Below are 21,894 nucleotides of genomic sequence, written 5' to 3'. Positions count from 1 at the left end.
CTCTGGAATCTCCAACTTCAAGGCCATTGCTGACATATTCCCAGAAGGTAGCGAGGCTAAATTAATGGTGCTCGTTATCGATGTTGAAGTAATGAGATGTGTGATGATGATGATCTGCTGTTAGAATGTGAGAATCGAGAATGTGTTGAATTGGTCTGGCATATGTGGGTAGAAAAACTACTAGAGCCTGTGCTCCCTTCTTTATACTTTTATGGTGGAATAGTCTGACAGTCCCTCTCTGCCTGTTAGGCGTCGTCAAACTTTCATGATATTGAGGATTACACGACGAAGACAGACCGGTTCTTGTCTGTCCTCTTCTCATGGGCAACCCAGTGTGCCCAGTTTCCTAGCCTTCGAGCGAACTTTCGTTCCAAAGATTTGTCTTCGTCTATTACCCTCGTCGCTTAAGCGCCATCAAGTCAACAGGCCGCTTTCTTACCACTCGGGGAGGAGTTGGTAGTGAGGAGAAAGACGAGCGCGGTAAGAGAACCAACGCGACAACCCCCATCCAGGTTTAGTAATATTATGGACAAAGGAAACCTTCGAACCAACAACTAGAGGAGTGGCCGGCAGTCTATGACGTCTGGATTTGAGGGCGCTCGCTCATGCAGCCAACCTCCTCGTCCTGGCTTGGTTCTGTATTCTCGAGGTCTTTCATACAAGACACTCACCAGCACATCGTCGTCTGCACCCCGGAATGAACAGGTTCGCGCAATGTCTAAATCAACTCGAGTTTGTCTCCCTGCATACCTATGCATTCCCTCATTGTTCTCCCTCTGTCAATTTGAACCCCTGCTGATCTGCCTACGTAGCTTCACTCTCTTGTGACCTTTCCCTTTATCGCTATCTCCTCACAAAGCAACACCAGGGCCATGTAATTCCACAGGAACTTTCGCAATATCTCTCCAGCCTTGTCGTCCGCTGGGTCTTTGTCATACTGGTAGCAGGTACCAGTTGCTGCCAGAAACAACCAAACGCTCACCCGTAGGTATGTCATGGTCGATGTCAGGTAGGAGTTTCTGCCAGAAATTGCCGTGACGGTTGACGAGTGTCTGACGCAGGGGTGTCTGGTGGCGTGGACGTAGTTCGGTGATTTAAGGAACTGACTCGGCAAATTGACAGGACACTCGAAAAAGATTCTATTTTCTACACCTATACCCCGTTGCACAAACAATAGCTTCTTTACCTCTGACGCAAACGCCGTCAAACCCACAAGCCGTTCCTGAGCCGTGTGTCAGAGCCGCAAGTTTTGGGCAAACAAGTCGGCGGGGTACGCGACCCGGATCCGACGACCGACAAAGGGCGACGTCACTTCACCGAACCAACAACCCCTGCCGCACATACGGCGGGTGTGAGAATACGCAGTACACAACAACACAAAGCGGTTAATTGGAGCCAACAGGCAAACGAGAACATTCGGAAAAGCAGCGGAGATTTTGGGATAGGAGCCGACACCCCAGATCCAGAAAGAACAGATTGTATTACCCGTACTCCCCTTCTCCCTGCCTCTCCTCATCATCACGGCAACGTCCCCTTCAATCCACATATCGCGTCTTGGAATTCAAGCCACTATGCACTCGGCCATACCCATCAAACAGTTGGTTCTACCAAAAGCACCGCCGCCAAATAGTTCCTCACCAAGTCGAGCTCGGCTCAGAAGCCAACTGTTTCTCTCGTCAGATCTTTATGTAAGTGAAGAAGTTTCGCCTCCCCAGAGCCGGGAGAACGAACAAATGCTCCTGACCTGTTTTCCCTCCTCTTCTATTGCCATGGCCAGCTTCCCGTTACTCGAACCACCGCTTTTCCCAATCTAAGCTACCACACTCTAACTGAAAACCATCAAGCAATCGAAAGATTTCCACAAGACGCATAAAACAGTATCCCCGCAAGCAAATATCGCAGCAAGCTCGTAGTTATTTTTGTACAGAGCTTACAATCCTTAGGGTGAGTCGATAAGTCCCAAAGTTGGTTCGCAACCCAAAATATCCCAAAACTCTTAACCGAATAGTCATAGACCGATGTGCATATCTCCACTTCCACAAGCAGCTCGCTCATCAGAGTCTGGAATCTGAGGACTTCTCCTTCCTCCAAGGCCTCACATGTGTTTTTGAATTCTCGGTTCGTGAAATAGGCTTCTTCCTTCTTGAGATTTGCGTGCGTTGGGAAGTCCGCGGGTGTAATTACAGCCCGTTTCAGATAGTCTTCGACATATGGAATCCAGCACTCGGTTTCGGCCCATTCAGGTGCGGTTTTCAGGCGCATCTCCGTCACCTTTGCGTCCTCAAATGAAAATAGGCCAAGATGGTCTCCCAATTCATTGAACGTCATGACTGCGACCCTTCTGCGGACGACTTCCTCAACAAATTGGAGGTGGGGTGGATATGGATTTTCGTCTTCATCCTTTCTGTCCTCTGAAGACCTCGGCAATACCTTTTTGTAAGTATTCAACAGAGTGGCTTTCGCTTTGGAGACTTTGGGGAAAGCCCTGCGGAGTTGAGGAAATGTCTTGGGTGAATGGATGGCCTCGATTTTATCCAACTGTTCGAAAAGCCGTGGGAAGAAAGGACGAAGCGCCTTTGGGCCCTCGGTGAGAAGGTGCTCACGTTCTCTCTTGCTGATAGCATGTGGGGGCATTTTGTATGGAAGATGAAAAAGAAAACTGAGGAGAGGTGACACAGGTAGTGGGTGCTGCACAACAACTGGTGGCCAATCTCCCGGAAAGAGGACAGAACCCAAGTTTTATGGTTTGCAGTCGTTACCAGCTTCTGAATACCCTAGGCTTTGCATTTGAGAGTATCACGACACGCAACCTATCTCGCAATATTTCCCTTAGCCGCCTGCAAAAGACGGTAGCCATTCAACCAATACGTCACAGGTCACCAGTCGCCAGCGGTTGAGCACACGCTCCTGTCACCAACTGTCACACGGACATTGCCCACACTCCTGGGTTTGAAGTTCAATAGAGCCTCAATGCTTGACATCAACCCAACCTCGCCATACAATGCCAGCCTTGCCTCAGCCAGACTATTCGGCCAACAGGCACGGCTGTCACACGGACATTTGCCGGTGACATTCATCAGTCAAACTGCCGACCAGAATTACCGACAGAATGCCACACGGACATCCGCCGGCGACTTTCATCAATTAAACCACCGACCGGAATTACCGACGGGCAACTGGACGAGGGTTGGCATTCAGAAGATCTACTTGTAGGCAGATGAACTAGATAGACTCGCGCCGATGCCTGGCACACAGGGCTCGGTACGTACCAACCTTCTTTGATATAAGAAGGCCTTAAGGCTCGACCTTCTCATTGAGGTTGAAAGGATCAACAAGGCCTTCGAGACCAAAGTAGTTTATCAGCTGAATTGAACTACTGTTCCAAGCCCAGAATACTGCCCTTGTCACACCAACATAGCACAGCAAAGCGGCTCATCAAAGAGACTTGAGCCAACGAGCCGACAGAGATCCTGGAGCTCCCACAGGATGAGAGTGAACAGATTGCATTCCCACTTTTGTCCCTCGCCTCTCCCCTTTCTCTTCCCCTTCAGTTTCATGGCTACCTTTCGCTCGCTCTTCGTACAGCCGTTTTGAGTCTGAAGCTTTCATAAAATGGTCCTGAAAACTACCAAAGCACTCTTGAAATTCGTACTTTGCTTCCATCGTCTTGTTTCCCATTCCTGCGTCTACTCTTCTCTGCTTTTCATGCTACCCTGATTTTGGTTCCTGCTCATCCGTTAGACAGTATTATTACCTACGTCCTCCGTCTTTGCCTTTCTATCTCCGTTAATAACCGACTCCACCAACAGCACCGTCGCTACATAGTTTCTCAGAAACTGAACCACGAGCTGCCTAATATGTCTCGTCGGGTTCTCTGCCAACCGAAGAATTTGCGCCCCCGCCAAGAACAGCTCGAGACTGGTTAACAACCAAGCCTCCATTGTCTCGCACATTTCTATAATATCTCCCAAAGTCCCCATCAAACTCTTCACCCTTTTGCGTTGCTTCTCCTCCCGCTCCTTGCCGTTTCGCATCACTTTTGCGAGTGCATACGCCACAGCAGCGAGATCACCAGGCTTATGGAAGTCAGAGCCCGTGAAAGTCCGCTTCTGCGCATCGTAACCCAGATAGTCGATCCAGGGATAAGATCGCTTGGGTTGTGTCGTCAGCCGCTCGTGGATTTTCTCTCCCATTTCCCTCCACTGCTCGCCCTCGTCCTCGGAATCTGTACCGGAGCTGTCGCCACTGTCTTGGGAGTCATGTAGGGAGTTTGAGTGATGAGTCATCACTACCATGAGCGCATTGGCGAGACTTCCAAGCCATCGCTTGTGACGGCATTCCCATTCCTCCTCCTCGTTCGAGTCGAGATCATCGGGGGATTCCCAATTGTGTCTGACAACGCCCAAGAGGCGGATGTCGCGGGAAATATTGAGTGGTTCTGGAATTTCTGCCTCGGGTTTGACTTGGCCGATTGATTCTGATTGTGCGAAAAGCTTGCGGAAGAACGGACGGAGTGGCTCTGCACTCTGAGTGAGGAGACGGTTGCGGTCTTCCTCGCTGATTTTTAGACTCAGCGAGATTGTCTTTTTGGGTTGACTGGGGCTTGTGAAAGTAGACATGTTGACGATATTGCGCTCGATGTTCGATACTCTGAGACTGAATGTCCATTTGGGAAGGGCGAGCCTGCTTCTTACATTATTTGTCCGTCTCCAGTCATTTTCGATGCCGTGACTCGGGCTGCATGAAACGGGTGTCCATTGATCAGACCATCTTCTCGCAAACCAGCAAGCTCGCCGACACCTCCCCGGATTGCAGTCATTTGGAGTAACACGGTATCAGGCCATAAACCGACAAACGGTCGTGTTGTTCTGTGCTGACAAGATACCACAGCAGATCAACTCAATGCAGTGATTCGAGCAACAGGAGGATGGGCGCTCGAAAGACACTATTATAGGCAGTGTGGAACAGGAATTCCGGTTAGCTGAGCTGGATTACAAGATAATAAAAGCGATTAAACACCAAACGCAGGCTCTGAACTGCAGAGTGCTTACTGTATGAGGACTCGAAGGGCTACCTCCCGTCATTTATAATGGATCCAGCGATGTAGGTGGATTGCGATCAAGCAACCACCCTCCACTAGCGAGGCTACTCGCTTGACATGCAATGATGTGTAGGTTCCCCGGATGAAAAAATAGATCAAGTGGATTGTTGTTAACCCGGCACATTTACCAGGTGTGGCTCATCCCTCGAGAAACTCAAAGGATGCGTTGATCCAACGAGCCGAGAATCACTTGTGATGGACCAGATATCATTAACAACCCGTGTGGATTGTAAACTACTATTCTCGTGCCGTGCCAACACCGACATCTCGTTCCCGCTCAGGCCTTTGAGCTCAATCACGGCCTTGACATCAACGACGTCTTCAACCAATACTGGGATATCAAATAGCTCACAGGAATCGTTTATAAAGATCGGTATTCTATCCGTTTCCATGCTTCTCAGGTATTCACTTCATTACACCCTTAACACACGGATCCACAACACTCTACGGGCAAAGACAAGTTCATCAAGCAGCACTTCGAAACTCGCCAAGAACACTTTCCGAGAACCAACTATCACAACAGCCAGTACTGCTGTGGACGAGGCCAAGGTCGCTTTCAATCTGCGAACCTCGCGCAAAATCCCAGAGCCAATTCGATTTGATAATTGGCCTTCTAGACAAAAGCAACAAGGATCTGCACTCGGCACTCACCGAAGGGCGCAGCCAGCTGGAACTGGAGAGAGAAAAGTTCTCCGGTCTGCCTATTAGCGTTCGTACCCGCGGGTTGGACGGCGAGGAACTTGGAAAGAAGCTGGAGGAAATGAAACAGTTTATCATCGATAGTAATTTCCCCCTTCCTCTAACTCTATCTCCTTTACCTGACCCAAACAACATCAGCATGCATAGAATCCCACACGTGTACTGCGCAGCATTTGCTAACCGATTATCTTTCAGAATCACTCTCCGTTTTTCAGGTTATGATGACAGTCCCATACGACAAAGACAACCTAGCTGCGGTCCTCAAGACGTTCAATCAGGAAATCGCAGCAAAGAGGCAAGAGATCTACAAAGCACTTACCCTTGAGGTGGTTAATTACCTCGAAAGCTTGCCTTGATACTGAGGCACAAGGGCTGGCTAGTTCAGCTGATCTCCGTCAATGTCAGCCAGTGGGTTCTTGGGCGACAGTGGTAACATGTCCCGGCGTGGCGGAGATGCGAAGGCACATCTCTTTGGATACTCTGGGCTTCAGGGCAGATTTGACGTTAACTATTGTGGCTGGAACACAAAGATGGGATTTTCTCAGGTGGTTGTAGAGTAGACTTGGTTTAGCAACAGGTCTTCAGCAGAGGAAAAAATAGGAAACCTGGTGTTTCTCATCCTGCTTTCCAGACATTCTGTCGTGCATTGCTGCCGAGTAATCACGGACAAGTATTTACACCAGGAGCTCGAGGAGAACGCGGCGCCAGAAAATGGTCACTGTGTGACGAACCGTTACAAGCACAGGAGTATTATGTTACGATCCAATAAGGGACCACTTATTTAAGCAGAACAAAGGGGATAGATTAGACCAATCAGAGCCACGCCGGGCGCCGGGCGCCGTAACCTACGGCGGCCCGGCTCACGGCGCAGGTGGCCGAGTGGCCGGGGATAGCTTCACCCGGCGCAACGGCGCATACTGAAGGACCAGTATATAAAGAAGGCCTCCCAGGCCTTCTGAATACTGGGCTCTTCAGCAAGCAATAGCTATCACAATCTACCAGTACCTTTCGGCTACTACTCCGTTACTCTATTGTTCTATCCCAGCCCTTCGGCGCCTTACCGTGGCCGCGGCGCCGTTACCCCCGGCGCGGCCCTGGTTGGTCTACCTAGCTGCTTACATAAGTGGTCTCCTAGTGGATCGTAACACACTGGCCAAAAAGGCTCCTTCACCAACACCATCTACATCAACACGTGAATTTCGAACCGATATTTCATTACCGATATCCCCGGATTCGTGTGTAACTTTATCAGAGACGCCGCTGCAACGACTCCGAACACAAGAAAAGCTCGCTACACATACTGTTGGACCATCGTCAACTTCCGCTTACGTTTGAGGCTTGTATCCCAAGAATCCGAGAATGGTTGCTTCGGACTTTGAGAAGCTGGTGTTAGTCATTTGCGCTTACAAATAATCTGACCGTGAGGTGCAGGATGGTCGATTCTTCCCTTCCGGTTGCTTACTGCATCCGCACCTTCCCGACGCCGAAAAGTCGGCATCTCTGTACCACCGCTTACACACGCTTCGACATTGAATCAAATGGCACCATCGTGAACGGGAAAGGATCTTGAGTATAAAGATCATTGAACCCGAATCTTCCATCACGACAAACATCAAGCAACCCACCAGATTCACCCTTCCACAGTCCAGTTTGCTATCGTTACCAACCTGACTCAACCATTCAACAGCATCCTAACCTATCACTTCAATACGATGTCCACCCCCAAAATAATCGTCGTAATCGGGGCCACCGGCTCCCAAGGCGGTTCCGTCGTCTCTCGCTTTCTCCAAAACCCGTCCTTCCGCATCCGCGCCCTCACCCGCTCCCCCACCAGTCCCACCTCCCAATCCCTCTCCTCCAAGGGCGTCGAAGTCGTATCCGCCGACGTCAGCGATCCTTCTACTCTCGGTCCCGCCTTCACAAACGCCTACGCCATCTTCGCCGTAACCGCCTACTGGCCCTCCTTCCCCACCCTGGGCCGGCAAGGATGAGTTGCAACAATACAAGAACATCGCGACAGCTGCGAGTAAGGTCGAGGGTCTAAAGCACTTTGTTATCAGCACGTTGCCGTCAGCGGAGAGAAGCAGTGGGGGAACGATTGAGGTGCCGCATTTTGATTACAAGGCTAGGGCCGCGGGGTGGATTAGGAAGGAGTTGCCGGAGTTGTGGGAAGTGACGACGGAGTTTTGGAGTGGCATGTATACGAGCAATTTGGCGTTGTTGCCGATTTTGAAGCCTATTGAGGTGGTGAGTCTATTTTTCTCTTTCCATTTTTTGTCCTGTTCCGATTGAAACAAGGGGCGATGTTTGCGGAGAGGACTGGATGTGCTGACATGAAAATGATGTTGCGTTGTAGCCCGGTTCGCAAGGCGGGTATACTGTTCCACTCCCCGGTAGTCCCGATACCTTGATTCCATATGCCGGCGACCTGGAGCATAATGTCGGTGTTGTGGTGGAAGCTATCATCAACAGCGGTTCCAAGGCGTATGGAAAGATTGCTGTTCTGGCCACGGATTACTTGACCTGGGCCGAGGGGTACGCGGCCATCGAGAAGCTGTTCCCTGAGAAGAGGATTGCGCTCAGCAAGATTGACCGTGAGCAGTTCATCAAGCTCTGGGGGGAGTGGGGGGTTGAGATCGCTGATCAGATGGCGTGGAACGATGAGTTTACTGACTGGAAGGCGTTGGCCGGCGAGCGGTTCTTTGGGCTTGAGGAGTTGGGGATCAAGGAGGGAGAAATAACAACAACAACAACAACAACCGTAGAGGGTCAGTTAGGCAGCTCAAATGCCAACGGCACAGGCTGCATCGCTCTTGGTGCTCTTCTTGGAAGAAGCCTTGCCGGCACTGCGTTGACGCTTGGCCTGGGCCTTGCGCCTCTCCTTTTCCCTGACGAGGAGGCTGATCATCTCGCGCTGGTAAGCGGCATGCTCGCGTTGCATCTCGAGGATCTCGGCCTCAGTCATGAAAGGAGCCTTGGGAGGAGAGTGCATGGGCGAGCTGCCGGTGCTGGAAACGCTGCGCACATCGTCGTCGAAAACATCGCCCATCAAGTCCTCATCAGAAATTCGAAGGCAAAGTCGTATGTGAGATTGTATGTGCTACTTGATTTGAGGCGGGGTTTGTCGCTTCCGTTGTTGATGATCGGTTGTGAATGGCAGGGAGGTAAGGGAAGATGTGTTATTGAAGCGCCAATGCCTTCAATTATATTCGATGTTATACGCGTACACCGAAGCGTGGAAGGCGTTGTTCAGAAAAGTGTTGGTTGGGACTTTTTGTAAATCTTGGTTACGTCTTAAATTTGCGACCGTGGGCAAGTTCGCCAAATAATCCAGACTTGAAAAGAGGGGGAGCAAATGTATTCACCTCTGTCCGCCTAACCCGCGCGCTAAGTGGATGCCTAGATTCCTGGTCCGGGACGCGTTTTGGCTTCCGTCTTATACCAAATATATAAATAAGTCTAAGCTTCCCATTACCCTGAGGAAAATTCTGTTTTCAATGCCCACAACATTCAATACTACTCTAGTATTATTACTATTAAGTCCTTTATATACATTCTTCCTGTCGAAATAACCAATAACATCCTCAACGTTAATATCACGCCCACCAGTAACCTGGCAATTTGCAACTATTTACTCTCCCTCAACAAGCATTCAAGAACAATCTTGCAGTCTTGCTGACTGTTTACCAAAGGGTGTGGTCACAAAGCAACTCCAAGTTGTCAAGAAGGCTGTGGAGGCTGGCGCAGATATCAACACCCCCGATTGGTTATCTTGCTTTCATATACCTGAATGGTCGTTGGCGAAAGCGGCGAGTAAGAACGCAAATGGTTCGCCACTTCACTTTGCCGCCTTAACAAACAACCTCGAAGCGGCTGGATACCTCCTTCAGAGAGGTGCGACTCTTCACAACACCGGGCTGGCCAATTGGGCACTCAATATGTGCTCATGTCACTGGGTAGATGAGACATACTACGCAGATCAAGATTATGTTGCCCTACCATTACATACGGCAGTCTGTCACGGAAGTCTTCAAGTCGCCAAGCTTTTTCTGGAACATGGAGCCAGCGTCCATCTCCACGGTATTAACCGTTACTCAGCAGAGGCTGCTGAAAAGCAGAACCTCCCTGTTAAATCCGACCAGAGCCTTCTTATAAATACAGCCTTAACGAAACCGCACAATACTGCCGTTATTGCAAAGCTGGTGGAATTCGGCGCTATGGAGGCATGGAACCAATACTCGCACCTTTGGCTTTATCGTTCTATTCGCAATTGCATGTACGATAACGTCTTGGCTGTTCTGAAAGCTGGCCTTCACGCCTTAGACCCCGGTTCGGCCAGGTCTGGCCACGGGGATTTCAAGGACTACCACGAGCGCTTCGAGCACGAGGACGCCCTGCTGACATGCTTCTGTGGAAGCTGGAAGAATCCCTTCCATCCCTTTTTCTGCAGGAAGGCATATGCAGTTTCCCCGGTCACGGGCGAAGCGGCTACGCGGGAGAATCTCTCCCTTGCTATTGGAGTTTACTGGCAGCGCTTCATCGCTAGGATCCAGACCTCGCACTTCTTTTCGTGGACTTGCACGAGAAAGGCATGGCGCCAGACCCTCTGGCAACAGCACACTGACGGCGGTGGCGCCGCTGACAACCTTACGGGGTTCTTACGGAGTAGAGGGGTGGAGGTAGGCCATGGCCACGATATTGAGAGGGTTACGGTGGACTTGGACAGGCTGGTTCACCGTGCAAGGAGACGGGAGGAGGCCTTGCGGGAGGAGGAGAGCGGGAATGAGAGTGGAGAGGAGTGATTTTGTCATTTCTTTTATCTTTTCCTTTGTGCTACAGGTTCCGTCATATACTGGCGGCTCGCCCACTGGGCGATTCGATTACAAGTGTTGGGCCGCGTTTACGCCATGGGCAACACATGATTTACACTGGCAATAGGCCTCGGTTTGCCCTCGGATTAATGGTTTTGGTGGACAATTAGGGCACTGCTTTTAATTTTGTATGCTAGACTCACCGGTGCGGCACGTCTCATGCCCTACGGGAGGCGAAAGTAGACGTTAAAACTTGTTGGTTTCTATGCGGCACTGGAGGGACTGAAGGATAAGATTTTCTGAGACAAGTCAAAGGGTATTTCTTTTCAGACGCGAAGAAGAGGTATTGTTTCCGTGACAGAGTGGCAGAACTGATTTTGGTTGCTCGATGGAACTCCAGAAAACCGAGTTGTTCGAAAGTTGCTGGCCGACTTGTTGTGACTGAGACAGTACCTTGAGGTAATAGCCCAGGCCTTATCATTACACGGGAATACCTGGCATACAATTAACTGTGCATTTTTGACCTTGAATGTTCCCGTACAAACGGAAAACGGAGAAAGTGACGTCCTAATCAAAACCGCATTTGTTCGAACATAACCCCTAAGGCATCCTTCATGTTCATCATGTAAAAATCTGCCATCTTCTAAGCAACGAGAGATTAAGCAACGATAGACTTCCACCACCTCACCACTAGGACCTTAACTCTGTTTCTTAGTCGCTCCACATAAGGAAAGAGGCAATAAGCCAGGATCGCTATTAAAAGAGATATTGCCGATACCAGTCCCCACAACCAGATCGACAATTTTTTGTCATCAAGCTCTTTGAAGTTCATGCCAAATAAGCTTGTAGCAAAAGAAAGCGGCACGAAAAGAAACGCCAAGGACGTAAGTCTCGCCATGTCCTCCGCCTGCTGGATTGCCTTCTGCGACTCGAAGATGGAAATGCTTGACATCAGGACAGCAATAGCCTCCGTAGTGCGGCTATGGAGCGTTTGTGCCCGCTTTAGCAGATGCTCAAAGTCGCGCTCAATGTTCTGCGCCGTGACCCTGGCCTTCTCGGTCTGGTCTATCGGGCGGGGCCAGCGGGATTCCTTGTTGGTGGCGTTGCGGATGCTTTCGAGCACCCTCTCTGTCTTCTGGATGTAGCGGTACAGAATCTTCTTGCTGTATTTTAGATTGGGGAGGACCTCAAAGTCCTTCTCAGGTGGCAGGGAGGTGTACAGGTCGAGCTTGAGGTCGATAAGATTGAGAAATTCCATCTGAGAGGAAGAAGCAAAGTTGAAGATTTCTGTGAGACAGTAGAAGGCGTCTTGGGACATAATTGCCGCGTGAAGGGAGCGACCATAGTCGTTCGGGAGGTGTGCCGCAGAACGTGCGGATGGGCTCAAGATTCCTTGGCTGAGGAGATGTGCCTTAAGGGCGATTTTGTGCTTATGGAGAATGACGGGAAGGTAGCGGTTATCAGAGCTGGGTTGCTTGATTACCCATGGATACGTTTGAGTCTTTTGATGGAAGCCGGGGAATGACGAGCGGAGCGAAGGCGAGCTAAGGGAGCTAGGAGATGATGAACTTGGGGAAGTCGAGTCCCCGGAATCGTGAAGTCTTTCAGTTGAGTCAAGCCAGACTAGCACTGCGGGAGTCAGAGTGAGTTTAATTTCGCCTAGCTACAGCCGCGTCTCGCATAAACTTGGGTATCGGGCATATTATCTTACGTTGGAAACTCCTCTCATCTTTGGATTTTTCCATGCAGATTGAGATACGTTGCTCCACAGCAAAGTGTGTGTCGTCAAACACATAGAAGTCTCGAATCAGTGACTCGCCATCGGCCATGTCACTTATAGCCAAGCGATGCCTGTGTGTGTCGAGCGCGGCTTCAGCCTCTCTTCTTGTGATTTCGATTGTCTTCCCATAGAATCCTTTGTTGGTCTTGTCAATGCCTATCGTCATGACAGGGAGCTCTATTAGAAATGATGAACACGACGGCAGTGCTGGTATTGAGAAGTTCTTTGGGGTTTCATCAGGACTGCGAAAGTCCAGATGACGACAGAAAAATTCGGGATCGATGATGTACCGAGCGCCCACGTGGTTGATCCAGGCCCCTGGCAGGTAACCGCAGAGGAAGACTACGCTGCTCTGGGCTCCGTTGAAACCTTCGCCGGTGCCCCTCGAAAAGAACTCGGCTGGAGTGTTGAAGGGGATAGACGGTTTAACCTCATGGCGATTGCGTCTTTCGTCTGCAGAGGTTCTCTCAGTAGCTGGAGTTGGTTCTCCAGGCCCTAGGGGCTGTATACTGGTGGTCGACAAGTTTCGGGTCGGGTTATGCTGAGGGGAAGACGGATCGTCGTTGCAGCCGAGGAGATATTGTACAACCAAAGGAGCTGGGTTAGGAGACCTGTCTCCTGGTGGGTTGGGGGAGACATGAGTCGACGCGGTTTCGTCTGATTTAAGGAACCTTGCCAGCCATATATAATTATCACCAATGCAGTTCGGCAGATGTGCGTACTCCCGCACAGCCGACGCGTAATGGGCTGGTTTCACTAAATAAACGCCGGATAATAGTCAGCTTCCATATTGTTTGATCCAGGATCCTGGGCTATCGCCCGCCTTTAACTCAAGGCGTAGCCGTAACAATCATCATGGATTGCTTACGTTCGCTTCGTTCATCAACCGTCCTTGTAGCCGACGTCCCTCGTGACGGAGTAATGAGGCCAGGTGCTAAGGTTGCACGGCCCCTCGTGGGTCGCTGGATTGAAAGCGATCGTTGGGGAGGTATTGATGCTAATGGGATGCTGGGATCGTTGCCTGACATTCTGCTGATGGAGATTGGAAGGCTCGCGATACAAGTGGTGATGTCTTCAAACCGATGATGGATTAACAACAAGAGTGATTTAAAACAGGAAAGGGGAACTCATCTCTGTTTCATACCCGAGAATTGCGAGTCCGGTAGTACTTGCCTCGAGTGCGCGGGTGTAACATTCAGCCGGACAGAGGGCAAATGTGTTCAGAGCCTGACCGCAAGATGTACATATCTCCCCGTCAACTTTCAAGTGACAGGCCACATTTGTACAACACTGAGACGGATTAATGAATATAGTAACTGGGCAAAAGTATTTCAGGGCTTCACCAAGCCCATTAGTTTCCGCGATCCTCTTGGCGCTCATCAGGCTTATGCTCTTTTCGGAGAAAACGACGCTCATGCATCGCACTGGCAGGCTGACATAGAGATTGAGCGCCAGATATCCGCCCACGTCAGTTGAGCTGAATGCTGGAACCCCTCTTTGGGCAGGACACTTGTCCACGCTTACCTATCCCTTTACGCAATCGGGAGGGTGAAGTGCGTAAGCGCCGCGAAAACCTGCCTGTAGGTCTAGAACTCGATGTGCCTGTACCTACGATAGGCAGCCCAGCTGGAATGACCAGCCGACGAGCCCAGAGACCCGATGCAGTGCAGGCACACCTATTGCGGCGACAGGTCACTCCGTGCTGAGGCCCGAATGCTTTTCTCTTCACGGGCCAGATGACGGCTACTTTCTATCATCGACAGCGCGGGCATTCAGGCCAGGAGTTTTACATACCAAACACAGCAAAAGACTGCTGCTCTTATTGGGTCCCGAACGGTACACGCCATGACTAGAACTCCAGTCTGAATATGCATGCAGTCCTCAGGCTCTGGGCGGGTAGGTTTAACGAGCCAAGCAGAGCGGTCGGAAACTCTCATCGAGCCGTCTGCGAGACCCACGGCTGGTAAGTGAACCGAGGGTCCCGTGCCACATGTAGTCTCAAAATACCAGACTACTTCGGGTCTTCGGAAGCCCACCACAATTCGACAATTGCTGCGGTGACTACCTTAATTTGGTACCAGGTGTGTTACGCGAAAGTTACGACCGGATTTCGCAGAATATTAGATCGTTCTAATAAGCATTTCACCATCCGAGACGCTTGAGATGAAAGCTACAACTAAAACCTTTTCTCCATGGATACCTTGGACTAGCGAGACCAGTATGGCACGAGGAGGTCGAAATCAGCCTCCCTTACATCCTCTCTTGGCCGCTGGTCCCCTGGGACAAGATGTCTCCTCAACTGGTATGCTTCCTCCAGAAGGGCGTTTGCCTCTTCTTCTTTTTTCATCAACTTTAACAGTTCCCCTTTTTTATACGTCGTTCTCGCTCGTTCATTTTTGAGATACGTACGAGAGTTGAAGATAATCAACGCAAGGTTCAGGGATGTCCTAAATGAATCAACTAGTCAATGGGAGGTCGTCGACGAGGGGAATTGGGTGGTTCAGCTGTATCTATCTGCAAAGTGCTGACGAGAACAATCGTGGAGCTTACTCACTCTGCTTCGGTATAGATGCCTTTGTGAATGTAATAGAACGCCAGGCGATGATATGTGTCGCCGACTCTGTGATGGTTGGTGCCGACGGTCGTTTTGTACTGCTTGAGGCATCGAAGATGGTAGCTGAAGCTTTCGTCAAACCTGCCCTGTGCCCATAAGACATTGCCAATTGCGTAGAGAATCTTTCCTGTTCTGTAAGAAGTAAGGATGTCAGTGACAAAATTCGATATTCGAGTATCTTCACAAGGACAAGACCAATTCTTACTTGAAAGACACTGTGTCATCGACCCCCCAAGCTGCAGTGTGGATGCCTTGAATCTCGACCAAGGTACTCTCGGCCTCTTGAAGCTTTCCCTGCATCCAGTAGATGAACCCAAGATTTGGTTGCGGCCACCCCAGCATGGTGTTCTTGTAGTCCGCAAGACCCTTGAAGATCTCCGTGGAACGCTGGAACGCCTTTACGGCCTCCTCAAGCTGGTTAGCGTTGCCGTACGCGACGCCAATCTCGTTGTATGCATAACCGAGTTCATAGTTTGCAATGTCCTGACCAGCTTCGGTCTTTCTTTCCTCCAGCATGTTCAGCCATTTCTTCTTGTGGAACAAACTCCGATCATGCTCATTCAGCTCGGTGAGGACAATACCCAGGCACATATGACTTTCACGAATGGACTCTGCTACTGCTGCAGCGCCGAGTTTGGCTTCTAGTCGCGCTGCAATCTCGAGCGCAAATTGGCAAAATGGTTCGGTCTCCTCCATCATTCCACGCTCAAACCGATACCACCCTGTATCGTTGAAAAGTTGCGCCAGTCGAATATCCAGGGGAAAACCAGGATATTCTTTGACTTGAAGTTCGATCCTATTCTTTAGACGGAGCACACTGGGGAATAAGGCCTCGCATTTTCCAAATCTTTCTACCGAGTGGTGATTGATCATCGACTGGAACGGCCATGCTTCGAGAACCAGATTACTCGCCGCTTCGAACGCGGAGATTAACTCATCTGGTTTCATGGTTCTCCTTGTTGCGTCCTGAACCAACCGATGCAACCGAAGTTTGTACGTTTCGGTATGCTGGTTCATCAATGAAGAGGCAAGGAGTTCGGCCTTCGCATTGTGGTATTCTCCACGGGAAGTGGGATAGCCCTCGAGTTTGACGACCTTCTTTCTGTCAATCAGCAGATCTTCGGGGATGTCATCTGGGTCCAAAAGCGATATAACACGCAGGAGCGCCATCGATTCTTTCGGAAGTGTGTCCAGAGCCCAGTACGTTGCAAGCGATTGTCCTTTCTGCTGGTCTTTGGAAGATTCAGCTTGCCATTGGAAGAGTGCATGGATGCCTTCCTCATTGAACAAATCCAAGAACCCACTATACGATACAAGCCGCAAGCGTCGGAAGACACCGGACATTTGACTGATAGCCATAGGAAATCCGTCAAGCTTCTGTGCCATGGTGGAAAGGGCTTCCGACTCCCTCGGAGACGCTGTGTTGGCTTTGACATTCGTCAAGCGCTGCAGCAAAGCCTCTGTTTCGTTCTTGGAGAATGGGGCTAAGTCGATACCAGCTGGGCTTTCCACGTACCAGCTGTGCTTTGCGAGGGGGTCGCGGCTTGTGACAAGGACCGAGCCCCGTCCGAACTTGGGCCAAAACTCGGAAATGACATGAATGTCGTCGACGTTGTCAAAGATGATTAACCAAGTGGCGAGATTGGCTGGCGTTTCCGGCCCTGGCATCTTTTTCAGAGGTCGAGCCAGCCAATCCATGACAACCTCTCTGCTGGCTGCCAAGTCTGACTCGTCGTTCTCATCTTCCAACCCGAGCTTCTTTGCGATTTGGGCAAAATTAGAGGCTAGAATACTTGCTTCGTCAGCACTAAGCCAAAAGATCGCTTGGAATTTGTCTTTCCGTGAGTATGCGTATTCCACCGCTAGCTCAGTCTTGCCCATTCCACCCATACCACAGATGGCAAAAGAGCGGGGCTGAACCGGGTCAGCTGCCTGATCTTCCTGGTAGCCGAAGAGCAGAACATCGTCAATCATGGTGAAGATGTCCTGTCGCCCAAAAAATTGGTCGTTTCTTTGGTGGTTTCCCAGCCAGAAGCATGGCAGCTTCGGGTCTCGGCATGGTACGGCCTCATAGTCTAGGGCTTTTGGAAAGGCGACAAGATCGATCGAACCGACTGTTGATCCATTGGTCGCCATGCCAGTTGGGAACTCTTGCAAACTTTCATCTTGAACACCTCCACTGCGAAGTGTTTCGGCCCTCAACGCGGGCGCATCGGCTAAACCAGTGTTGGTAATTTGTTTTGCCGTGAAGATGACCATACATCTTGGGGCCTTCAATGTACTTACTTGGCTTTGTTTCCTTTGCAATTCTTTCGGGAGCCTCTCGCATGATCTCTCGCAGAAGTGTGAGGCACTCTTTGTAAAGATCACTCCCGGCGCGAACTTTACACACATCCGTGTGATTTGATCTGCTATCTATTTCGACCTCTTTCGCAGACCTCAACCTGAGTGTCCCCCATGTTCTGGGCACAATCTACTCGGAAAGGTCAGTAGATTGTTGGCAAGAAAAAAAGGACATAGAAGTTGCATGTAATGTTACCGAATGGTGCAATAAAGAAAGATGTTCTCAAAATTTTATTTTTTTTAAAAAATTGGGTTATGACTTACTACTTGGTTGGAAACCTTGCTGAAGATTCTGCGGAAGAAGCTTCTAGGTGGTGCCGTACTCTTGGTCTCATATGCGGAGATAACCGGTATCTTGAGACCGATACGCTCAAAGCCTTCGCATATTTGAGTCAAATACTTAGCACCAGCGTCGTCAGCATGTTGCCTCGTCGAGCCCATCTCTTTACATTTCAATAGAAGGTCTATTGTTTTCTTGGCCGCTTCACGATCTTTGATTATGTGAGGAACCCCAAGAAACACAGCACCTGAGAGAACGTCAATAACAGGACGGTACTCATGTGGCTGTTCGGAGCAACAAATGTTGAGCGCCTGACCGGAAAAGGTCAGTATTGGAAAACGATGAGTTTCAAACTGAGCGTCTGGTATGGTATGACACGAAGACCTACCCGCTTTACCACAAGCCCTCCAGTCCCATGGCATATGAGAACCAAAGGGCGCTTGTTCAGTCCCATCTCAGTCTCTACACAGTGAATCCGGAGTGACCTCAAGAATTCAGTCCCTTCTCGAGTAAGATGCTCCGCGAGGGAGGATTCGGTACCGTCATCATAATGATGCTCAAAGATAGTTGCCCCTGGGGTGAAGTCTTGAGCGAAGTCATTAACGAGACTTTGAAGCCAGGTGCTAGATATATCTGCAGAGCCATGGGCCCACTCCTTGGTCACTATCCCAGGAGCAGGTACGATCACAATGCTGCAGAAAGCTCCTGTCAGTTTGTGACGTTTGAAGATGTTCGCGAGACGCTTACTCCAGACTTGAAGGAGGTGTTCCGACCCCTGGCGGATTGGGAGGTAAGATCCTATGGAGGGATCTTGGTGGACGTGGGGGAGCCATTCGGATTGGAGAGCAACCGCGGAAACAGACGTGGGAAGTTCTAGTATCACTGACACCTGCGACAGGTGAAAGGTAAAGGGCATCTGCACATCAAGGTACATCCGAAGCTGACTGGTTCAAACACAGAAATAGTATGAAGTGCAATGCTTCTCCTGTTGATCAGAGGTTGCAATAATTTGAGTAAAATCCGCCCATCGTGGTGGGTAGGACTTTGCTATAACAGAGGGCGGGGATCGGTGTGGTAGGCATGGAAGGCTGACACTTTGCATGTCTCGGAAATGGTGGTGGCGGGGTAGCTTTGTCTCCGAGCCTGAAAGGTAGAAGGTGGGTGTCTTCATTACATAAGGCTACTGGCCTGGTACTTGTGTTTGAAAGGCGTATGTTGGTCGATAAGTAGACACGAAGTACCGTCAATGTCACCTCATTTTCACTGTTAACTCAGCACATCAGTGTGGCGGCCTTCAGCTAACGAGTGGATGAAATTAGATTTACCACCACAGACACAGGTTGCCTTATATCAATCACTCATCAATCATACGCATGCATGAGACAAATCCCTTCCGAGTTCAATACACCAGAGATATCCTCACATTGAGGTTCAAGTGCCCAATGGCGGCGGGTCGCCGATGCAGGTAGAGGCGGGCGTGCGCAGTTCGGGTGGGTTCTTTGCAGTTCAGGTAGGTTCTTTGCAGTTCAAAAATCATGTCGATATAGCGTGTTTTGAAAAGGTTGGCGAAGATGTCCCTCGGGCCGCGTACTTACACACCACGTTTCAAAGCCTTCCCAATGATGGAGGGTGTGAGCTCCCTGCAGCAAAAAACTGCTTTTTGGGGACAACAAGGCTCTGTGTAGATGCCTTATTCTTGGTGTGCAATGAATTTCGACAGATTGGCTGAGATTCAAGTCCCAGGAAAAGTAGGCAGGGAGTCAGATGATGGATGCTTTGATCTCCGTTTCCGCAGTACTTAAAGCTGCCAGACTTACGAGTCGACACTGGTCCACTGCTCTGGCAACAAAAACCTTCGACACCATAGCTGCAAGATTCCCAACAGCGTCAACGCCCTAAGGAACCATTGTCAACTCAATCAAACCTCACGAGACCACTACTCGTAAGTGATATCTGCATCCGCATGGCGTACTCGTGGAAATCCAATGAGTATATGTTAACTTGCACACAGCTTATATCATGCCCTCCATCACCCCATCATCCGGAAAGGCTCAGCCCTGGAAGGAAGGGTGGATCGCTCGCAACTCTCAGGGTGTCAAGAAGCAACCGCCTAAAGGTACGACCCATGGCACCGACAAGGGTCACCATATCGTCCAGGGAGGCTTCACTAGTGGCGTCGCCATCAAGATGACCCCCGACAAGGCTCAGTGAGAGACTGGATGGTTTCGTAGGATATATGTATGTTGGCATGATGGAGCAAATTCGGGACTGAGGGACAGCTGAGGGGAGAGTGTTGATGTGCACCGTGTTTTGTTAGGCTTTTGAGTAATGGAAATTTGAAAAAGACAATAACGTCAACACCTGATTCCACGCTGGAGACGGTATTCATCTTGACACTCATAAATGCATGATCCAGCCAGCGGGTAAGTACTTCAGCCACGCTTGCCATACAAAGGTCCAACCTCTTGTGGAAGCTGCTCCAACGGCGCCCATAAAATAAAGGCTCTCGACTCAATGCTCTCTCGTGGGGAATTCGAGGTCCCAGCTGTCCGTGGGAGAGGGAAGGCAGCATGGGGAGATGCTAATCGGCGGCAACGGTGTGATAATTGCTCAGCGTGGGACATGGGGTAGATGGAGAGAAAGCGGTAGCAAAAAACGAGACTTACGCCCACTGGCTGTCGTGTCCGAGTCCGTGCATTTAAACAGCATCGTCTCCGTCTCTAGAAGCCCAGGGAAGTAATACCACTGCTGAGATGGGTGATGATGAACCAAAACATTTTCGTAGACCGATTCCGGGTACACAGCGTCGGCACTCTGGGAATCGCGACTCCGCGTGAATGTTTGCGCATCACATACCGCAAGAGGCCAGTCATACAGAGGACCTTTGAGCGGCCGCCAAACGCTGTAACGCAGCTTGTTATGAGGTGTGTTTCCTTGGGCTAGCAGGAAGACGGCTGGAGTTGGCCATGATGTAGGATTTGGGGGGCAACGTACTTGATGATCTGCCAGCGGTGCTTCAACACCTGGCTGGCGTTGCATCCATAGAGTGTCTCCAACATATTGACGGCCTCCTCATGAGAGAAGTCTGACATGCCTGTTAGATACCATGTATAGGACGCCGAGGATGTCGCAGAAACGTTACATACCCAGATGTACAAGGGCGGCTGGCTGCTGGTGCTCGTATTGCCTGCCCGTGGATACTGGAAACTCTGGATGCCGACGTCGCACCTGTGGTTCAATTGTTTTAGAGAATAAAGCCATACAAGCTGAAGAAGGCATTTGAATGAAGGCTCACGGCGTAGTCGATCACCCTGACATGGGGCACGTTGAAGAACGTCTTGAGATGAGATTGCAACTCGGCCGCATATACCCTGTCGATCTTGTCCTGATTGAAGAAGTCATCATAAGTCATGGCCGTGGGAATGGAAGTCAAGGCAAAACCGTGCTGTTCAATCGTCGGACGAAGGGATCGCGCGTCGTTAATGGTGACCGGGACCATATCGGTCTCGATATTCTGGCGAGGCGTTCCATCTTCAGGATCATACCGGAGACTGTAGGGTTTGACGGTGTTGTAGATAGGATTCCGCTTCAGAAACCCTAATTGACTTTCGATATGGCTGGCGGCCATCGTATCACTCAGTCATCAACGTTTCGGTACGTCTGTGGCAACGACGTGGGAAACGGGCAAAGCTGAAGCTGGACTTTCAGTTTTCCCATTCAATGCAGGGAAGTGCGACCAAGGGACGAAAGTACGGTTGAATGGAAGTTGAGAATGAGAAGTGTCACCGTATTGTAGAACTAGGTGTGCAAGTCCATTTCAAGACGCTGCATCCTTATTAATCAGACCTACTTTCTTTTTTGGTCAAGGGGCGACCTGCGGCTCGTCCGTTGTGCGCCCGGGTTCTCGTTTGAATGAGCGAGGGGTGGTCTGAGCGCTGAGATAACTGCATCCTGCCTCACCCGGGCCCGGCACAGAATCCGGCCAAAGCTTCCAGAAATGATGTTTTCGGCCTCGCGGGCGAGCCCAGGTACCTGTACAGCCCTCGTCTACCTCGATTCTCGGGTACCGGCCCAGCCGTTTTGGGTCCAGCAAGCGGCGTTCTAAGGGGGAGGTTTCCGAAGAGTGGTTGTCGCTCGCCCCCCGACGAGCTGTCGTCTCTCCGGCGCTCTTTCTTCTCAAAATGCTTTTGAAGAGCTCGGTTTCAAAAGCTATGGCTGGGGGCGAGACGGCGGTGAACTCTCCAAAGGCCGCCGTCGTGGTCGTGG

At 50.4% G+C, this 21,894-nt stretch overlaps 7 protein-coding genes across 7 annotated transcripts; 3 read left to right on the top strand and 4 right to left on the bottom strand.

The window, feature by feature from the left end:
- Window positions 1–3,737: 3,737 nt before the first annotated feature.
- SMAC4_09641 (uncharacterized protein) lies at window positions 3,738–4,619 on the bottom strand (the record flags this gene model as incomplete). The annotated part of the gene is made up of 1 exon (XM_003342375.1): window positions 3,738–4,619. The coding sequence occupies one exon, from the start codon at window positions 4,617–4,619 to the stop codon at window positions 3,738–3,740; it is 882 nt and encodes a 293-aa protein (XP_003342423.1).
- A 2,790-nt stretch (window positions 4,620–7,409) lies between these two features.
- SMAC4_09640 (uncharacterized protein) lies at window positions 7,410–9,149 on the top strand. The gene is made up of 2 exons (XM_066090992.1): window positions 7,410–8,047; window positions 8,157–9,149. Exons 1-2 carry the CDS (start codon window positions 7,997–7,999, stop codon window positions 9,078–9,080), a joined length of 975 nt encoding a protein of 324 aa, XP_065947108.1. The 5' UTR covers window positions 7,410–7,996; the 3' UTR covers window positions 9,081–9,149.
- A 589-nt stretch (window positions 9,150–9,738) lies between these two features.
- Window positions 9,739–10,602, top strand: SMAC4_13780 (uncharacterized protein; the record flags this gene model as incomplete). Its single annotated transcript, XM_066091611.1, has 1 exon — window positions 9,739–10,602. One exon carries the CDS (start codon window positions 9,739–9,741, stop codon window positions 10,600–10,602), a length of 864 nt encoding a protein of 287 aa, XP_065947107.1.
- A 276-nt stretch (window positions 10,603–10,878) lies between these two features.
- Window positions 10,879–14,247, bottom strand: SMAC4_08856 (uncharacterized protein). Its single transcript, XM_024655971.2, has 3 exons — window positions 13,260–14,247; window positions 12,323–13,147; window positions 10,879–12,240 (listed from the first exon to the last, which is right to left on the bottom strand). The coding sequence occupies exons 1-3, from the start codon at window positions 13,417–13,419 to the stop codon at window positions 11,270–11,272; spliced, it is 1,956 nt and encodes a 651-aa protein (XP_024511753.1). The 5' UTR covers window positions 13,420–14,247; the 3' UTR covers window positions 10,879–11,269.
- A 108-nt stretch (window positions 14,248–14,355) lies between these two features.
- Window positions 14,356–18,652, bottom strand: SMAC4_12808 (uncharacterized protein). The gene is made up of 7 exons (XM_024655972.2): window positions 18,376–18,652; window positions 18,017–18,320; window positions 17,613–17,939; window positions 17,292–17,478; window positions 15,211–17,221; window positions 14,946–15,137; window positions 14,356–14,838 (listed from the first exon to the last, which is right to left on the bottom strand). The coding sequence occupies exons 1-7, from the start codon at window positions 18,459–18,461 to the stop codon at window positions 14,598–14,600; spliced, it is 3,348 nt and encodes a 1,115-aa protein (XP_024511754.2). The 5' UTR covers window positions 18,462–18,652; the 3' UTR covers window positions 14,356–14,597.
- An 821-nt stretch (window positions 18,653–19,473) lies between these two features.
- On the top strand, window positions 19,474–19,982 carry SMAC4_12809 (uncharacterized protein). The gene is made up of 2 exons (XM_024655973.2): window positions 19,474–19,570; window positions 19,640–19,982. Exon 2 carries the CDS (start codon window positions 19,648–19,650, stop codon window positions 19,837–19,839), a length of 192 nt encoding a protein of 63 aa, XP_024511755.1. The 5' UTR covers window positions 19,474–19,570; window positions 19,640–19,647; the 3' UTR covers window positions 19,840–19,982.
- Window positions 19,983–20,007: 25 nt separating this feature from the next.
- Window positions 20,008–21,472, bottom strand: SMAC4_12810 (uncharacterized protein). Its single transcript, XM_024655974.2, has 5 exons — window positions 20,924–21,472; window positions 20,775–20,856; window positions 20,623–20,713; window positions 20,295–20,530; window positions 20,008–20,209 (listed from the first exon to the last, which is right to left on the bottom strand). The coding sequence occupies exons 1-5, from the start codon at window positions 21,254–21,256 to the stop codon at window positions 20,061–20,063; spliced, it is 891 nt and encodes a 296-aa protein (XP_024511756.1). The 5' UTR covers window positions 21,257–21,472; the 3' UTR covers window positions 20,008–20,060.
- Window positions 21,473–21,894: the final 422 nt, after the last annotated feature.

This window comes from Sordaria macrospora, chromosome 5, assembly GCF_033870435.1.
Source record: "Sordaria macrospora chromosome 5, complete sequence".
In the NCBI taxonomy this organism is placed as follows: Eukaryota; Fungi; Ascomycota; class Sordariomycetes; order Sordariales; family Sordariaceae; genus Sordaria; species Sordaria macrospora.
Note: the sequence above shows the minus strand (reverse complement) of the source record. Positions and strands in the feature narration are given on the sequence as shown.